Below are 19029 nucleotides of genomic sequence, written 5' to 3'. Positions count from 1 at the left end.
CGTTTCTTTCCCTCCCAACCAGTTTCAGACTGGGATTCAACTGGTACGAATTCTGTTTTTGATGGGAACTGGGAACAGGCAGATGAGTCACTAGCACAGGAGTGCTGACAAAAGGTGGATTCGCCTGGGGCAGGGCAGACTGTGAGACTCTCAGAGAAACAAATGAATAAATACGGCTGGGATCCACCCTGGGAAAGCAGGGGTTTCACAGGCGAGACTTCAAAATAGTTTGACTTCAAGATCTTGATCTTTCCAAATACAGATTTCAAATGTAAGTGATGCTCAGGCTCTTGTGGTGGGGCCAGGGTGACTCTGGTGGGGAGACAGGAGATTCATTCTTTCCCCGGCTCCTGTAGATGAAAAACAGTGGCACCAAGGAAAGAGGTACAAATATTTCCAGAATATAAGTATTTCCAGAGCGTCCCACAGAAAACCCAGCAAGACTCAGTGCATACACAAGCAACAGTGACGATGACAAGCTCACAGCTCCTCTGGAGCTCGCTGTGTCCGGGTGCTAATTCACTCACTTGGTCCTTTAGAGAGCCTTTGGGACTGGTTATGTGTCATCCCCACAGAAAGGTCCAGCAAGCAGTCCCACACCACAGAGCAGGGACCAGAGCTGCATCCACACCCTGGCAGGTGGGCTCAGAGCCAGCCCTCTGGTCACGCACATCTGGGTGACCCACACCTGCAGCAGTATGACCCAGAGCAGCCAGACCACAATGGCCAGAAAACCCACTCACACGACCAGGTACAAGCCAGATGACAAGCCCTGCTGTCCCTACAGAGCTCCCCACCCCTCTGCCTTCAGCAAGGCTACCCCCTCCCCGCCCCAGCAAGCCGCATGCAGGTGTTCTGCCCCCTCCCCTCTGCCCTGAGTTCCAAGCTCCAAAAAGAAGCCCCACCTAAATGGTTATGATGTTAACTGTCCCATAACTTCTAGACTTATGGAGACCAGAGCCTCCGGTAACTTTCCTAGCGCCCTTCCTAAGTCTTTAGCTTTATGTCAACTGCTCTGAGGTGTAACCTGCAAGAAAGCAATCTGTCTGAAGAACTACACAGCCAGCTGTGCAGGCCTGTGATCCCAGCTACCCAGCAGGCCAGGCAGGAGGAGGTGCTTAGTCCCGCCTCAAAGGAGTAGAGCACATGCCTAGCATATGTGAGGCCCTGGGTTCAGTTCCCAGCATCACAGAAACAAACAAACAAAACAAGCCAGGGGTGGTGGTGCACCCTTGAAATCCCAGCAGCTCAGGAGGTTGAGGCAGGACGATCACAAGTTTGAGGCCAGCCCCAGCAACTTAGGCCTTAAGCAACTTATCGAAACCCTGTCTCAAAATAAAAAGTGCTGGGGATAAAGCTGGGGTGGTGACTTAGTGATAAAGTACTTGCCTAGCTGTGTGAGGCACTGGGTTCAATCCCTGGCACCACATGAAAATAAACAAAGTATTGTGTCCACCTATAACTAAAAAAAAAAAAAAAAAATTAAGTGCTGGGGATGTGACTCAGTGGTTAAGCACCTCTGGGCTTAATCCCTTGTACCAAAATAAATAAATAAATACCAAGGGCTGAGGATGTAGCTCATGGTAAAGCATCCTGGATTCAATCACAAGCACCAAAAATAAATAAATCAAACTACAGAAACTTGCGCCAGGAGGTCAAGATCCATCAAGCCATTCTAACCAATTAAGGAGGAGACCCACACTCCATACTCTCCCTATAAAAGCCCTGTGCACCCCTGAGCCCCTAAGACTGAGCCTTAGAATGATAGCCCCTCCATCTCCCAAGGTGCCCACCCTTAAATAAACCTAACTCCTTCCTACCAACTCTTGCTTCTCCAGGAGTGGCTTTTGAGTTGCCAGCAGGCCAGACCCTGGGTCAGTTATGTGCTGCTCTTGGCCCAGATAGGCCAGGACAGCTGCTTCTTAATGTCTGTCTCCACTTCCAACTTAGGACCAACCAGCCAGCCTCAAATATGCCCCTTAAGTCAAGTGCATAGAGCCCTCTTCTAGTGAGCACCACCAGGACACAGCTGGGCCTCACTTTGTCCACAGTGAGGCCCTTCCCCTGCCTACCTTCAGTCTCTGCTGAGGCCATCAGCCCCTTCCCAGCAAGCCTCTACTAACCCGATTTCTAAGTGTTGGTTCTCCTGGGGTGGCCTTTGTTTCCATAACTTAGTCCCCATTGTAAAAGGAGGGCACTGATAACCCGGGTCCAGCAGAGAGGGAGGATCAGACACAAGGAAATCTCCATGGGACACACCTCCCTGCCTCTGTCCTTGGCTACCTATTTTTTGATGCTTTGTCTTCTACACAGAGATCTCCATTTTTACTGGGATGGAATCCTGACTCAATAATCAAGGGAGTCTGTCCCTCCCCAGCCTTAGGCCAATTGCACTGACTCCCCACCTTCCGAGAGTTGCGACCGATGCCCCCCTCCACCTCCCCTCAGAGCTGCTTCTGCTGGGACAGTGAGACAGCACCTTGGAGTGGACCAGACCAGTGTCCACCGAGGAGCAGCCCTAGAGGGTGAGGGGGAGGCTGGATCTTTCTGAGACTAGCCCAGGCGGCACCCAGCACGTATCTGACCCAAATGTAGCAGGCAGCCCTTCCCTTCCCCCATGGTGAGTCTAACCAACTCGTATACCCAGATCCCACCAGAAACAAGCCCTTTCCTAATTCCTTGGATACATCCCTGGCCCACTCCAGGCCGAGGCCAAGTGAGTCATTTCCTTCTCCTTCTTGGGCCCCGGCGTCCTCCCTTGTTCTACATTCCCTGTGTCCCCAGGTGACACAATCCTGATGTCCACTGCAGTCCACATAACTAGCTGGCACCCAGTGGGGCGAGGGCCGGGCCTCGCAGAGGAGCGACCCAGGCAGCCAGGCTGTTCTGGGCCCCCGCTTCTCCCCTCGCCTTCTGCAGCTCTCAAGTCCTGCTGGGCCCCCGCAGTACTGGCTCGCACCTGGCGGCAGGGTCGGGCTGCCAGGGCCCGTAGCCGCGCAGGACAATAGGGTGTGGCAGTCCCCCTGCACTTCGTGCCCACCACCGTACCCTGTGGTACGACACATGCACACCTCCGCTAACTGCGCAGGGGCTGGGACCCCCAGCTCCCTCGTGAGTGTCTGACCCTACTTCGTGTCCACCCCGCAAGGGGCGCACCTCAGGACCGGTCTTGCAGGACTGCGCCCGCTCCCACTTCCCGCGCACCCGGCCGCGCCCCCGCCAGGTCCTCGTGACTTGACCACCTGGAGGACGACACCAACTCGGACGGGGGAAGCTCCTTCGCCGAGCCTTGGGTCCGCAGCCGGAACATGCGCGCGTGCGTGGACGTGCGTGGGCGTGCGTGGGCGTGCGTGGACGTTCGTGGGCGCGGGCGCTGGCGCGCGCGTTTGAAACACCCCGCCCGCGCCCGGCTCCTAGCCAACGTTGCTGGACACCCCCGCGCTGTGGTTTCGCCCGGTCACGTGGGCGCCGCGCCTACTCCGGAGCTGGGCGGACCGAGGGTCCACTCTGCCGGGTCCTGCGCTGTCACTTCGCGGTCTGCTCCGTCCCGACTCTGCCGCCAGCATGATGTGCGGAGGGCCCAGCGCCACGCGGCCGGCCACGGCCGAGACGCAGGACATCGCTGACCAGGTGAGTCGGCGGTCCCCGAGTCCTGGGCGCGGAAGCCGGGGCCGCTGCGGGCTTCAGAGCGGGGACGCGAGGCCCAGGACCGTGCTGGGTCGCCCCCAGGCCGGGGTCGGCATCCCAGCGTCGGGCTGCGGGGCGCGCGGGGGGCGGGCGCTGGGCGCTGGAAGCGCACGCTGGCCCTGGGCAGTCGGCCGTCTGAAAGGCCTGTGCGTGTTTTGTGGCTGCGCTTATTCTAGCTTCGTTTTTAAAACTGAGTTTATACTTTCCTCCAAGTAAAAAGTACAAAATCACAATAAAACCCAGGCCGGGCTGCCCACAGCCCCTGGCAGAGGTCCCCCTCCCGGGCCTCTTCCCCTTCTGCACCTGCCCGGCAGGGTTCCCCCTCGCTGTTCATCAGCAAAGCCAGGATCCTTCACAAGCAGGACAGGCTCAGGGTTTTGAGTAAGAGGAAAAGTGGAACTTTGTCCTTTAAAATCCTGGCTGCTGCTTCCTGAGCCCACTGGCATGTGACTGGCTCACCATGTCACTGCCTCGGTGGTTTGGGTCATCTGACTGTAGTAAGGGTAGTGAGTCAGTCCACTGAGACCTTGAAAATGAGGAATTTGCCCAGAATGCACTTGCCAGGGCCCCTGTGAGCCACACTGGAGAAGGTCCCCTCTGAGCTGCTCTTAGCCAGCGTTCCTGACCAGTTTCCTGGGCTCCGTGATTTGTCATTTGTTACTCAGCCAGGACCAGGAGTGGCTGTCTCAGGGGAGGCACAAGTTAGCAGTAGCTTTGCTGTGGGGGAATTTTTAGGATGGGTTCTGAGGTGAGGAGGGCACAGGGGCACCTGGCCAGCACCTCCTGTCACGACAGCACTCTGGTGACTGCCATTTCTCTCCTTTGCAGATGAGAACAGACATCAGAGACTAGTCCTAGATAGAGGGAGATGGAGTCCTGCATGCGATAGCAGATACACAGCAGAGTCCCCCCCAGCCCAGAGGGACCCTGCCTGTGGCTCCCCTGTCCCTGGGCCCTACCTGATCCCCTGAGGGCTGGTAGCTTGCAGCTTCCCAGCCGACTGTGGCCTTTCAGAAAGCCTGCCAACAGGACCAGGAAGCTTCCCTCGGCAGGCAGGGACCTGCCTGGCCCAGGCCCCCGCAGTCCTCCACCACCTGCATTGGGTCTGCTCACTGTTCATGCTGCTGCTCCTGAGGTGGGCAGAGAGCAGCTTTATCTTCTCAGCTCCTGGATGATTTGTTGGACAAGTGACACCTGGGACTTGTCACTGCATGTCCCCCCAGGTGCAGCACAGTGCTTCCATCAGAGATTTGTCTTTCCATCAGGGACCCTCCCTGGAGGTGCGGCTCGGTGACAGAGCCTGAGTCAGACTGCACAGTCCCCTCATCTCCCAGCTGGGGCCTCCTCCCACTTGCTTTGCTTTGCTAAACTAGAACCAGCCCAGTCTCTGCAGAGTCGAGGGACCCAGTGCCCCAGCCAGCATGGATGCATCCACAGAGCTTCGGCCGTTGGTGTTTTAGTTTGGGGGTACTGGGGCGAGAACACTTCCTACATGCCCCACACACATTTTGCTTTCTGTTGTTTTCCCTTGAGAGAGGGTCTCAATTGTTGCCAGGGCTGGGCTCAAACTCCTTGGCTAAAGCAGTCCCCCGCCTCAGTCTCCTGAGTAGCTGGGACCAAGGTGTGCACCACCACACCTGACCACAACGCTGAAACTACATTACACATAAACAGGTTAGCTGTTTTAGAATAATTTCTGCTTTACTTTGCAGTGCTAGAGATGGAGCCCAGGGCCTTTACGGGCTACACAAGTGCTTAATCACTGCGCTGCACCCTCAGCTCCCTTAACATGTTTTCTAAAAACAAACTTGTTCTTTATTTCCACGATAAAGATTATCAGCTTCTGGGATGTTGTTGGTTTTTGGGGAGCTAGGAATGGAGGCCAGGGCCTCGAGGTTGGCAAGCAGTCTACACGAGCCACACTCCTGGCCTCTGAAAGGTCAGCTCCCCAGGATACAGCCTCCACTCAAAGGCATGTTTACCCTTCACTCATTGGCATAGCTGCATGTCCTAAAGCAACCACCTCAAGATGCAGGCGAAGTGCTGTCACCTGCTGCCTGTGGCAAGGCCAGGCTCGGCCTCTGTGCCCACAGAAGGATGCTAAAGGAACTGAGACATATTTGTGAAATGGAAGCTTAAATTGAAACATCAGATCTCAGTTAATCGAAAAGTTTTAAAAGATTGGGGCTGGGGTATAGCTCAGTGGTTTCCTGTGTGCTTAGTATTCTCAAGGCCTGGGTTCCATCCCCAGCACCAAATAAATAAAAGACAAATAAGGGATTAGATAAAAATGGTACACAGGGCTGGGGCTGTAGCTCAGTGGCAGAGCGCTTGCCTAGTGTGCGTGAGGCACTGGGTTCGATCCTCAGCACCACATAAAGATAAATAAATAAATAATAAAAATAAAAAATTATATACAGCTGGGCATGGTGGTGCATGCTTGTAATCCTAGTGACTAGGGAGTCTGAGGCAGGAGGATCACAAGTTCGAGGCCAGCCTCAATAATCTAGTGAGCCCCTAAGCAACAGAGCGAAACCCTCTCTCAAAATTAAAAAATAAAGGGGCTGGGAATGCCGCTTAATGGTAAAGCACCTCTGGGTTCAGTCCCTGGTTTAAAAAAATTATACTCTTTCAAATGAACCATTTGCATATTGAGTGGGAAAAAAAGCGGTATGAACTTGTCTACGGTGTTGTAATGAAAATATTAAATGTCCTACGCCCACACGGGAAGGGGCGAATGCCGCTCTGAATAGCGTCATTAGACTGGTGGAACTGGGCAGGAGTTGGTCTCTGCACTGTCATGGGGCGGACAGTTGCCGGGTCTGGGTTGTGAGGCACAGTTGTGCTGGGGGCTGGTGCTGGACTCCTTCTGTGTTGTCACCCTGCCAGGTGAAGTCCCAGCTTGAAGAGAAAGAAAATCAGAAGTTCCCTGTTTTTAAGGCTGTGTCCTACAAGAGCCAGGTGGTGGCAGGAACAAACTTCTTCATCAAGGTGGGTGCTGGGGCCGGGTCCCTGGCGCCAGGGCACAGTGCTACGGGGGTCCGGGCTGCCCCCACTCTGGGGGACCACGGGTGCTTGGACAAGCATGGAGCTGTGCGTGTGGGGGTGGGCATGTGCGCCAGGCCAGCCGGGGGCTCTGGGGGAGGCAGGGGTGGCCTGGGGTCCTGCCCGTGAAGGAGGAGCCGGTTCACCCGGCCCTCACAAGGCTCTCCCGCAGGTGGACGTGGGCGATGAGAAGTGTGTGCACCTGCGCGTGTTCCGGAGCCTGCCGCACGAGAACCAGCCCCTGGCCCTGCACGCCTACCAGACCAACAAGGCCAAGCAGGACGAGCTGACCTACTTCTAGTCCCCTCCGTCCATGGACCACAGAGCGAAGGACGTCACCTCTGTGCTGAGCCCCTTATGGCCCGGAGGGTACTGGGAGGCCGCTGCTGCCACATGGCGGTTCCCGTGACCTTGAGGTGGTATTTTCCTGCCCCTTTTATGATCTTAATTACTTTCAAAGAGCCCCACCCTGAGCTCTCTTTAAATCTATTTTCACGTCTTTACTAGTTGCTCCTTTGTTTGGATGCTGTTTGTCTGAACCTAGTCCATCCAGAGGTAGGCCAGGGGCAGCTGGGTCGAAGTTCTCAGCATTGACACCACAGGGCTGTGAAGCAGGCCAGCGCGCTCAGCCATCGGGCTGGTGGCCAGGAAGGCCAGGTTCTCCCACGCCTCAGCCTCCTCCAGGAAACGGAAGGCTTCAGTAAGCCCAGTTCTTTTTTTGGTTTGTTTTTTAACCAGGGATTGAACTCAGGGACGCTCGACCACTGAGCCACCTCCCCAGCCCCATTTTTCATTTTAGACACAGGGTGTCACTGAGTTGCTAAGCACCTCGCCATTGCTGGGGCTGGCTTTGAACTCCCAATCCTCCCGTCTCAGCCTCCTGAGCCACTGGGATTACCCACGTGCTCCGCTGCACCGGCTCCCGTAAGCCCCGTCCTGAGCTTAGCTCTGGGTCTACTGGTGCATGCTCGCACACTTGGCACCGGTACAGAGATGTGCACGAGGCAGCAGCACCCAGTGTGACAGACTCGGTGCAGCCTGGCAGAGCGGGCAGTGAGGGAAAGCCCTGGAGCTCCTGCGGGGCACGCTGCCCTGAACAGGGGGTGTCTGGGAGCTGTTTCTAAAATGCTGTGTGGCTCCTGTGGAGGCCACCTCCTGCTGGGAAGCCGCGTCTGCCCCCACAGGTTAGGTATTGATGGTGGAAGACTGTGCTTTAGGGTCTTGCTGAGACGTGCTCCTGAGGGCCGCTGACCTGCAGCTGCCCCTGGGACTTAGGGCATGTGTGTCAGGGCTGCCGCTGCAGGACCCAGGCTGTCCAGGTCACAGGTGATGAAGCCCAGTGAGACCTTGGGTAGGTAATGGGCAGGTGTCCCACCCTCCTGGAGAACGCTTTGAGGGCTGAGGAGCAGCTCGGTGGCAGAGCGCTTGCCGACTAGCATGTGCACGGCCCGGTTCCATCCAGTGCTGTAAAGTAAGGAAAGAAAGAGACACTGGTAACAGGGCAACCCAGGCCACACCTCCCGCTGAGACGTTCCCTGCCTGGACACATCTGGGGAAGGCGGGTGGACGAATGCCATTCAGGTCTGGGGAGGGCCGAGCGCCCATCTTTGCCAGAAAGGGAGCAGGAGGCACAGGGAGAGGAACCGGGGAGCCCAGAGCAGGAGCAGCCCGGCTCGGAGTTAGAAGGCCGTGGGAGCAGGACGTGTCGGTGCCGCTGGAGAGGGGAGACTGACACTGGTCTAGTCCAGGTGACGGGGGCAGAGTGGCCCCACAGCTGTCACCCGCCCCAGTGGTGCTGGCATCAGGAGGCGAGCTGGCTTCCGCTGCTGGGGACCGAGGTCATGTTGCCGTGCGTACTGTGGGCTGTTCTGATGACCGCCCTCTGGGGTGGGCAGATGGCTGTGTGGAGGGACACTCGGGATGAAGGGGTTGGTGGGACCATCCTGCTGAGACCACCCAGCAGTGGCAGAGTGAGGGCCCCAGGCTGGGTGAGCGCTGTCAAGGGGCCTGCTCATGGCAGGGGCCTGTGGATACCCTGCAGTGGACTCCCCTGGATGAGCCAGCAGAGCAGGTCCAGGTGCCCAGCAGCCTGGTGGTCACACTGGTCATGCTCCTGGACCAGTAAGGATGTGCCAGCCCTGTCCAGGCCTCAGGATGAGGGGCCCTGAAGCCCGGGTGGGGAGTCCCACCCACGGGCAGGACACCAGAGTGGACCACTTCCCACCCTCACAGTCCTGGAGAGCCGTGAGGACAGTGCAGGGTCCTGTTCATGCCTCCCACAAAGTGTCCTGCATTTGGGACAAATGGCACCAGAAGCCAGGCAGCAGGCACACTGGCAGCCCCCAGGGACTAGGCCTCTCCAGCTTAGTACAGAGCTCCAGTCTGGGTGGTGGGCTGGGAGGGAGGTGCGGGCAGCTCCGGCAGGTGTCAGGACTGGTCGGAGCGTGGCCCCCTGTGAGGGGCGCACTCTGCTTCCACACAGAACTCCCCTGTGTGGGCACCCCGGGTGGGCACCGTCTCCACCCAGACGTATGCTGGCCAGGAGCCACCCCACCCTGAGCACCAAGACCTCACCCAAGCCCCCAGCTGAGCGCAGTGCTGGTCCCCAACCCGTCACCCCCAGTCACCGGACAGGTTCACATTCACGTCACTGTTTCCTGAGCCTGCAGTTTTGCAGGCCCCAGGTCCCCACTCTGGCCAAGCAGGCTGCCCACCGCTGTGCTGAGTTCTGTCTGTAGGAGAGGGGTCTGGTGGGCAGCCAGGAGGGCTACGGTGTCTTGCCTGTGGGGAGCGAAGCAGGTGCCTGTGCCACGCCCTCACTGCGGTCAGAGACAGTGTGGTTACGGGGCAGGGTGAGCCGACCAGGTGACATTAGACTCTCCTTAGACAAGAGCAAGAACATCACCAGACGCACGTTGTGCAAGAGAAAAGACCGCAGACCTGGGGCTCTGATGCTCCAGGACAGGCGCACGTCCACAGTCCCCTCAGGGCTCCTGGCAGTGGCAGCAGAGGGTGCAGGTAGGATACGGCCCGCACCAAAATGGACACTGCTCACAGCACAGCAGCCCTGCAGACACCCTTCTCTCCAGGTCCTTCCCTTGCCCCCTCCCACAGCTGTGCCCTCTCCCAGACACCCTGCCCATGTGAGGACAGCAGGCAGAGCAAGATGTGTGGGCTGTCATCACAGATGACCAGAGACTCGGCCTTCCTGCCCAGACCTCCTCCAGCTCCTTCACGGGCGCTTAAAGGACACTGCAGGTGCTGTGGGAGCAGGTGCGGCCCCATGACCGGCTGGAGCTCAGACAGGGCCGACCGAGGGGCTGGCACTGAGCTGGGCAGCAAGGTCAGAACCCAGGCACGCGGCGTCCTGCGCAGCATGCTGGGTGGAGAGCCCTAGTGTGCCAGAACTGCTCTGGGGGAAGGCTGACCTGCTAGGGCAAGGAGAGGCCCCGAGGGCAGCTGGAATGAGACAGAAGAGCCCCGCCTCTCCTCAGGAGGCTGCCGCCTGGCCTGGGCTGGCCAAGCAGCGGGGCCTGTCCCCTTCCTCCTCCCCCCTCTTCCCCATGGAGTGCTCACCTGTGTGCCCACAGGGTCAAGTAATCCAAGAGCAGAGTTGGCAAGGTCACCAGGTCGCTAGACTAGCACGCTGTCACTAGTCTGGGGTGGGCCTGAGCTTCAGGATCTCCCAGAAGAAAGGACCACAGCCAGTTGGGAAGTGTGGTGGCCTCTGGGTATGCACTCCAGGGACGGAGGTGTCCCTGAGGTTTTTGGATACTGGCAGGACCGGCCCTTCCAGGGAGGCAGGCTAGGGGCTTGGCGATCCAGCCAGGGTCATGCCTACGGCTATGGCTTTGCCTGCAGCCAGCCGTGGGATCCTGGGGATGCCTGAGTCGGGAGGCTTTGCTCCAGGGACCCTGGTGCTCACAGGACCAGTGGGAGTCCACGGGCTTGCAGCCTGGTCACCTCCCTTTGCTGGGGCATGGAGTTGTGGGGTGGCTTCTGTCCTGCCCTGGCTGATGTCAGAATCACAAAAGCTTTGGGAACCTCGGTTCTGCCAGTCTGGGTCAGGGGTCGGGGGGGGGGGTCAGTCTGGGGTCAGGAGCTGCTGTGCAGCAGACGGGTGGTTGTATGTGTGGCCAGAGGGTGAGCCGCAGGAGCCATGAGGACTGAGAGCAGAGGGAGGCCACCTGGCCACACAGGTGGGCGCTGACGGAGTGGGCAGGGCGTGGCCGCCTCATTTGCTTTGGCTGTGGGCAGGCACATCTGTCCCTCCAAGAGCCCAAGAACAGACCCTGGGCAGGGGCCCTGGCCTGGACATCCGACTCTGAGCAAACTGCCCTCCTGGGGCCAGGAACCAGCACACAGAGAGGACCAAACAAAGGACTGGCTCTCCCCAGTGCCAGAGGCCAGGGGCCCAGAATGCAGGGCCGGGCTCCCTCCCAGGACCTGGGCGGCACCTCGGTTCCTGGTGCTGCCTGCCGTACTCCTGCCTGTCTTCCTGTGGCCTCCGTGTGTCCAGGTTCCCCCCTTTAAGGACACAGCCATTGGAGGAAGGGCCACACTACCCCAGTGACTCAACTAATCCATCCGCAACCACCCTCCTTTCCAAAGAAGTCGTGTTCGTGGGGACACTACCTTTGCAGGACACTAGGTCACTAAGCCACAGGGCAGCGTCTATACCCATAAGCACCCCCTTCCAGCTAATGCAGAGCGCTCGCCCCCACCAGGCGCTGCCTGCCTGCTGGCACCGGGGTGGTGGCCCTAGAGCACCAGGGCCTGGAGGCAGACGGGGAAAGTGCCATTCTGCAGGCCCTGGCTGGGTTCCCCACTAGGAGTCGGCAGGGGAGCCCTGCTGCTGGAGCACAGGAGGTTGGGAGTGGGACCACGGCCTTGTCCAGGGTCCAGTCCTGGTCCCAGGGGCTCACTGTGTCCCACAGGGACTCTCGTTTGGAAGTCCCCTGTCGTCTTAGCTGTCCAGAGCTGCCAGGCCAGGATTGCAGTCACACGGCCACCTTCTTGTGAGGACGCCAGATGTTTAGGGTCCTGACTCTGTACAGCCACATCCTACTCATCTAATTAGATCACAAAAGCCATATTTCCAAAAATGTCAGCATTTGAGGCTCAGGGACATCCCCGAATTTGGGGAGCCCCTGTCCAGGCGTAAGTTAGAGTCCCTTTCAGCAGAGCTACCTTTAGGAGCAGACCCTGACTGCACTTGGGATGGGTCAACCAGCACGGCTTGAGGATTACAGCTCAAGAGCGCATTAGAAAGAGAGAGGGCAGAGGGGCAGGCCAGTCCCGTCCTCTGTTGGCCTCCCTGGCTGGAAGCCACCTCCAGGCTGGGCTGAGGGCCACCACACAGGAGGGGTGAGGCCAGGCCAGCCTGAGTCGGCAGCTCTAGGTGTGCAGGTGGAACTCTAGGTAGGGTGGGGCCGAGAGGATACGACCGCAGAGCCCCACCCGTGGCACACTGAGGGAACAAGAGGGTCCTGAAGGAGGTCCTTCTGGCATGGAGGGTGGGTGACAGGCGCACGGCAAGAGCAGGGTGCTCGTGGGCATGAACAGGCACAAAGGGCTCTGACCCAGGGGAGGTGCTGCGGCCAGCCCTGCCTGCCGTCACCAGAGGCGACCTTCTGCAGCCTGCTCATCACTCCCTGGCACCCTCTCGGCCTCTCTCCCCTTCCTGTCCTTGCTCTGGCACAGTGGGGAGGCCCTTCATGTCACTTTGGCTGTGACCCAGGCTTGGAAAGTCCCCAGCCACCTGGCTCCGGGGTAGACCTGGGTGGAGGCCAGCCTTCCCCACCCCACCAGCGAGGCCCCGGTGGAATTTGCAATGGTTGAGATTTGAGGCCCAAGCGTGATCCGCTGCTCAGGGGCTTGTGGGGGTGACCAAGTCAGGACCCACCCCAACCCGTGGTGGACGTGGTCTGCTAGATGATGGCCCCAAGGTGTCAACATCTTCATGCAGGAACCTGTGAGAATGGCGTGGAGGGTCTCGAGTTAGAAGACGGCCCTGGGTTATCTGGGAGTCCAGTGTCACCACGGGGTCCTCACAAGAGAGAGGCAGGAGGGTCTGAGTCCTCGAGATGGAAGACACGGGGCGGGGGGGGGGGCAGCGCTTCCAGATGCTGGGAAAGGAGGAGACGACCCTCCCCTGAGCCCCCGGCAGGCACCAACCCTGCGCCCCATTTTTAGACTTCTGGCCTGTGGAACTGTAGGAGAACGGATCCGTGTCTGTGGAGACACAGCAGCGCGGCCTCGGCACACTGACCCCAGACCACGGCTCCAGGCCAGAGGGCCCTGCCAGGCGCCCAGCGGCAGTAACTTGGAAGTGGGCTGGGTGTGCGGCAGGTGGCTGGGGTCCCCTGAGTCAGCCTGCCCCTTGCTGAAGTGTCACACACAGGCAAGGTGCCATGAGATCACAGTGCCCACCAGGCCAGCAGCCTGCAAGTCACCACCTAGGAGTGAAGGAGCCCAGGAGCAGGGCCACGGCCCAAGGCCAGCCCTCAGGATCCTGCAGGGAGTCCAGGGCCCAGGGCCCCAGAACAGGGCACAGAATGAGAGGGGAGCCAGGTCCTCGGGTTGAACAGGACGTGGCTCTTCCCTCATGAGGTAGATCTTCAAGGAACCAGGTGCCACCATCAGCGGCAGTGACCAGGCCCAGTGGCTGGGTGACAGCAGGCAGTGACTACTTGGCCAGCCAGGCCACGTGGCTTTCAGCCCGGCACAGTAATGAAATCAAGGCGCTCCAGGGAGCTCATCACCCTTCCACACGTTGGCCGTCAAAATACTTATTTGTGGATGACCATCGAAGCCAACAGGAGCATGGCCCACACGGCACTGCAGGCTAGTGTCACTGACACCCACACAGACAGCAAGCAGGGCTGGGGACACGGCTACCAAGACCACTGAGTCCCCGACCGTCCCTCCTGCTGCAGCGGGGACTGTGGGGCGAGAGGTGCCTTGTTCCAAGGGCAGAGGAGCCTCCGGCAGGGGCAGGTGGCCCCAAGCAGCACCTCAGTCTTCCGTTGGTCCAGTTTTGCTGTAACTGCAATAACTGGGGGGACCCAACTATGGGTCTGCTTCAGGACAGTCAAGTTAACAGCGCTCACAGGGCCACTGCGGCTTCTCACCCTAGAAGCCACGTGCAGTAGATGAAGAGCTCCCTTCGTTCTCCACCTCCTCATCCAGGAGACAGCCCAGGTACCTGGAGGGGACCCCTGGCCTGAGCTCAGAGCCCAGCTTGGCTCCCCCATCTCCGGCACTCTTTGGAGCACACTGGAAGAGTCTGCCAGGCCCGCCAGCCCCAGCACCCACCCTCCTCGCACCATGAGCTGGGTCCTGGGTGAGAGCAACACCAGTGGCTTCCTGGTGACAGGGTGGGAGGGTTGCTAGGGCAGGCTCTCCCCAGGAGCTCCCGGATCAGCCAGAGGCTGTTGGGAGAACTTCCCCAGCACAGGACCTCAGGGTGGTGAGCTCTGACCCCACCTACCCAATTCTGCCACCAGGGGGCGCCCCTTGGCCAGCTGTTCCAAACTGACTTCTAGGACAGCGGTGGCTCCTGGCCGGGGTGAGCACCCCATGGCCTCCTGAAGGCATCTCCCTGCCCCAAAGGGAGGGTGAGCACCCCATGGCCTCCCCAAAGGCATCTCCCTGTCATATGCAAAGGACCAGAATCTTCCCTGCAGTGGTCTGGGGGAAGGGAAGAGGAGAGACCCGGGCTCAGGAGCACTGTTCACCATCAGGGTTCATCCTCAGGCAGCAGATCAGAGATGGTGACCAGAGCTTCCTGCTCTGAGGAAAGGGGCCTGCCTGGCTCCCAAGTGCAGACCCTTTTTATTCTTAAATAAAGGGCCCGGGAGTGCTTAACCACTGAGCCACACCCCAGTCCTTTTTATCTTTGAGGCAGGATCTTGCTAAGTTCCTAAGGCTGGCCTTGAACTTGGGATCCTCCTGCCTCGGTCTCCTGAGTAGCCGGGATCACAAGTGCGCACTACCATGCCTGGCTGGGGATGCACTTTAAACCCATGTTGATTCTGCCACCATTAAAACAAGGCCTCCAGGAATGACTTTCTATTAACATGAAGTCTTAAAATGCACTCAGCTCTGAAATCGCTCATTCATCGGTCTAAGCAAATAAGCACACTGGGTTGAGATGCGTGGCGGAATGTTTTTAATCAGTCTGCACCCAGAACATGCTGCAGAACAGGAGACACACACCCTATGAAGGCCCACGTTTAGCCACAAGGAGCCCCTCCAGGCAGCCCAGCACTAACCCCGAGGCTGTGATGCTGAGGAGGGTGGGGATGCACACCCAGCCCTCCTGCTGTGCAGCTGCTGCCTGGCTCCCATCTCCAACAAGGAGGACTCAGAAGGGAAGGAAACAGACAAATTCCCCAGAAAAGCGGCTGATGTCTGATCTACCAGGGGCTGGGCCAGGCATGGCGTGCAGGCAGGAGCCCACACCCTCCCACCTGCAGGTGGCCAGCTGTTCCTCCACTGCTGCAGCTGCATCCAAGGCGCCTGCCTGCCTGTGACATGTGAGCGCCTGGCCCAGCTCTGCTGAAACCCAGGCCTTCCACTGTGCTGGGGCCCTGTGGGTAGCATTCGCCCAGACCCCAGGACCCAGCTCAAGGCTGCCCTGGCTCAGGACTCATGAAGGACCTTTGGGCAGTGAATCTGGCCCCCCAGAACCATGCTCTCCAGGCCAGGGGTCCTTCTGAGTGCCCACTTAGTCGGCTCTGGGGTCACTTTCTGTGTGGCATGCTCCTCTGAAGGACCCAGCTTCCTGGAGATCTGGTGCAAGAGGCCATGAGGGAAACCCCCTTGGGCCCCAGGGAGGGGTGTGGAAACACCCAGGAGCCACACCTTGAGGGCAGAGAGGTCTGGGCCTCGTGAGGGCCACCACCAGAGTTGTCCCCCTCTGCCCACGCAAACCCCAGTGCCCTCTCCCTGGGCAAAGCCAGGAGCTTGGGAAGGATCCTGAGGGGCCCTGCCCCATGAGGAGGAGGTGCGTGAAGGAGGTGCTTGGGAGCTGCTGGGCAGCAGGAGATGAGGGGCTCTCTGGGCAGCATGAACATGGACCCAGGGCCTCCAAGAAGTGGGCCCCTAAAGGGCTGCAAGGACCAAGAGCCCAGAGCCCAGAACACTCTCTCCTGCTTTGTTCTGTAGTTTTCAACTTAAGAGAGAATATGAGGCTTGAAGCAACAGGACATGGACACTGTGGTCAGGAGTTTTCTGGAAGCCAGTGACCAAGGACACCGCCTGCTGGCCCTGAGTGACCTGCCTCCTCCCAGGGCCTGACGGCCCGAGGCCCACTCAGGGGGCCTGCCTCCTTACTGTGGGTGATGGTGGAGGTGACCCACCACTGGGGTGAGGGCAGCCCCCCCAGCAGGCAGTGCTCCTGCTCTGAGGTAACCCCGGGAGGAGCTCAGCCAAGCCCGGCTCAGCCCGTCCGTCTTAAGGGAAACGTTACAAAATAGTCTCTGACAAGTTGAAGACCAGGACGTGAAACCAAGCATCGTTTTCACAATTATTGGTATATATTGCAAAATCAACACAGAGGCACACAATTACCTTGGCAGGACTAGGCGATGATTGAAAATTGATTAAAAAAGGATCACATTTTGTAATTCCTTCTTGCAGTCTCCAGAAGGCTTGAAAAGCTGGATTAAGAAAGTATTAAAATCCTACCCCTAGGATCGAGCGAGCAACACTGGGCTAACACAGCCTTCACCTCGGATTGTTACGATGATGATTCTGCTGTCATTAAAACTATGGAAAGTAAAAACAAGCCTGGATTCTCACTTGGACCCGAGCTGTATCAACGATCACCACCAAAGCCCACGGTCACTGTGGACAGCAGGCTGTGGATCTGGACCCCGAGGCGGCACCTGTGGTGTGGAAACGGGGCCAGGAGCACCGGGACGGCGGCAGCGCCACTCTGAAGACCTGCGCTCACAGGTGGGCTGGCCAGACCCTTCCTTGTGAGGAAGCTAACGTCTTCTCTCCTTTTACTGGGGGTGGTGCGTGGCTGGGGATCCCACCCAGGGCCTGGCACAGGCCGGGCCAGGTCTGCCACGGAGCCACACCCGGCCCTCTTAACGTGTTTCCAGCATGGGTCCCACACCTAGAGCCCCATTTGGAACATGGCTCCCGCCAGGGCCCCTCCTGTCCCCAGGGCCAGGATCATGATGCTACAGGCAGCTCCACAGGGCACTGGGGGAAGGAGAGGGGCTCACCCTCACCTGGACTAAGCCGAGGTGTCACTCAGGAGCAGAGTGTCCACGTGCCTGCAGAGTGTGGCCCCTCAGGTCCTCTGCACACACAGCTGGGTCTATGCCCCAGGCTCCCAGCAGCCTGAGCCCCCCCCCCGTGTGGGCGGGGCACACATGTAGGTCCCTCCTCCAGCCGGACACTTGCTCCCGTGTTAAGAAAGGAAATAAAGGGAAAAAGAAGATAGGGGACAGGAGAAAGGAAGGGACACTAATCAGCTGTCCTCATTGCTGGCACTGGGTCCCTGGTTCCCCCTGGCAGTGACAGCTTTCCTGAGAGGCCATGCAAAGGCCCCTGGTCAATTTGGCTGGTCTTCCCTGCCTGGCTCTGGCCACAGCCTTCCTTCTCCTGCGGGTCCAGTGGGTCTTGTGCTGGGAGAAGTCTGCCGTTGGGACCAGGAATCATGACAGCAAACACATCCGGCTGGGTGGCCTGGCAGAGAGCCAGCCAACCGCGGCCAGGGAGTGCCGACCTCCAGTTCAGACCTCAGAATGGGAGCTGCATGGGGTCAGAGGAGAGGTCAGGGGGCTGAGTCCCATGGGGACCGGCGCCCTCGTTCTGGGGCATTTCCCAACAAGGTGAAGAATGCAGGCCTGGAGGAGGGTCTTCCCGGAAGACACTGGACCGCACTCAGCGGGGGTGGGCTCTGGGAAAGGGGCCACCGTGGCATGGAGCCGGGGTGCCCTGGAGGAGCTACCCCACTCCCCAGGGCAAGTGCCAGGAGAGGCAGACCTTGGCACCCCCAAGAACTGGGGTGCAGGAAGGAAGGGTGGGAGGACAAAGGGGCCACAGACAAGCAGCCCCACTTGCCTCGCCCGAGTGGTCACCTTGAGCAGCAGACAGCTGGACTGGGGCTGGGCTGCTGGCCTCCACCACGGCGGCCCACGGGGTCCGAGCCGACCACCAGCGTCGAGCTCCAGCGCCTGTCTCCAGCAAGCAGCCGGCACAGACAAGGAAGAGGGGGATGAAGTGGCAAGAGGGGACAGCGGACACCGCCTCGTCCTGCACCCCACACATGTGGCCCCATGCAGTGTCACCACGGTGGGCAGCAGACCCACGGCCTAAGTGGCACACGACAGATGGAGGACGCTCCCAAGGAACCCACAGGGCACCTTTCTCCAACTCCACCAGCTGCCTTGGCCAGGGGCGGCCCTGCTGCACCAGCACGTCCCTCCCGACACATGGCAGGTCCCCAGAAGTTGTTCCCGAGTCACAGGAGTCCCACTGATACCCGTGAGGACTGCAGACTGACTGGAATTCACTGGGCCCTGGAGAGGCCCCTGTGCGGTGACCACACGCCAGTGTGTCTGAGCGTGTGGACGTGAGCAGCTGTATAGCTGCGTGAGGCCAGACCCCAGGGACGCGGCACGCAGCAGACTAGGACAGTTCCAGCGCAGGAACTGAGAGGGGACAACCAGAAGGACAACACAGGAATCTGGCGTGATTCTTCCAGATGCTCACGGTTGAGACCCGACGCAATCCAAGACGCGGACAGAGGCCTCCATGGGCCCAGCCCACGCGGGACAGGGGTTCCGTGGGGCAGTGGCAGCCAGCGGCCCACCGAGGGCAGTCAGGAGTCCCGAGGCCTTGGGGGAGGGGTCGGGTTTCCAGATCACAAATTCCCGTGATCGCTTGTTACTTTTGAAAAGCACACTGGCAGGTTTCACCATCGGGACCCACGATGCCCGACACTCACAGATGGAAGGCAAGTCAGTCATGGCACTAAGGCAGACGTCACACTGTCACAAGGATGAAAACAGGGACATGCTGTGCGCTGGGGTGAGTGGGTGACCTCAGAGCACCGTGGCCTGGACGACGATCTCTGGGTCCTCGATGTCCTTCTTGCTCTGCACCATCCTCAACTCCAGCTGTGCTGGGCTGGGCTTCTGTCCCTCCCCAGCCTGGGCTGCAGACCAACAAGGGCCAGTGAGGGTGGCCTGGGAGCTGCCTGCCCTGGTCCCCCACGCCCGCCCATGTCTAAGCCAGTGGAGTTTGGAGAAAGGTGCCCTGTGGGTTCCTTGG

General features: G+C 59.3%; 2 protein-coding genes across 6 annotated transcripts in view; one reads left to right on the top strand and one right to left on the bottom strand.

The window, feature by feature from the left end:
* Positions 1-3469: 3469 nt before the first annotated feature.
* Cstb (cystatin B) lies at positions 3470-7231 on the top strand. The gene is made up of 3 exons (XM_078044749.1): positions 3470-3630; positions 6577-6678; positions 6905-7231. The coding sequence occupies exons 1-3, from the start codon at positions 3565-3567 to the stop codon at positions 7031-7033; spliced, it is 297 nt and encodes a 98-aa protein (XP_077900875.1). The 5' UTR covers positions 3470-3564; the 3' UTR covers positions 7034-7231.
* A 7657-nt stretch (positions 7232-14888) lies between these two features.
* Positions 14889-19029, bottom strand: part of Pdxk (pyridoxal kinase) — a 31267-nt gene continuing 27126 nt past the window's right edge. For all 5 annotated transcript variants that reach the window (XM_078044747.1, XM_078044746.1, XM_021725266.3 and 2 more), the window contains exon 11: positions 14889-18913. In XM_078044747.1, the coding sequence (XP_077900873.1) occupies positions 18801-18913 (113 nt within the window). In that variant the 3' untranslated portion in view covers positions 14889-18800. The remainder of the gene's footprint in view (positions 18914-19029) is intronic.

Source organism: Ictidomys tridecemlineatus, chromosome 3 (genome assembly GCF_052094955.1).
Source record: "Ictidomys tridecemlineatus isolate mIctTri1 chromosome 3, mIctTri1.hap1, whole genome shotgun sequence".
Classification (NCBI taxonomy): Eukaryota; Metazoa; Chordata; class Mammalia; order Rodentia; family Sciuridae; genus Ictidomys; species Ictidomys tridecemlineatus.
This window is presented reverse-complemented; position numbering and strand designations above follow the sequence as displayed.

Bases quoted from the DNA above. Each gene is read 5' to 3' on its own strand.
- Cstb (XM_078044749.1), top strand. From the start codon at position 3,565: ATGATGTGCGGAGGGCCCAGCGCCACGCGGCCGGCCACGGCCGAGACG. The intron at 3,631-6,576 runs GTGAGTCGGCGG...TCACCCTGCCAG, and splicing joins CGCAGGACATCGCTGACCAG to GTGAAGTCCCAGCTTGAAGA. The intron at 6,679-6,904 runs GTGGGTGCTGGG...GCTCTCCCGCAG, and splicing joins GAACAAACTTCTTCATCAAG to GTGGACGTGGGCGATGAGAA.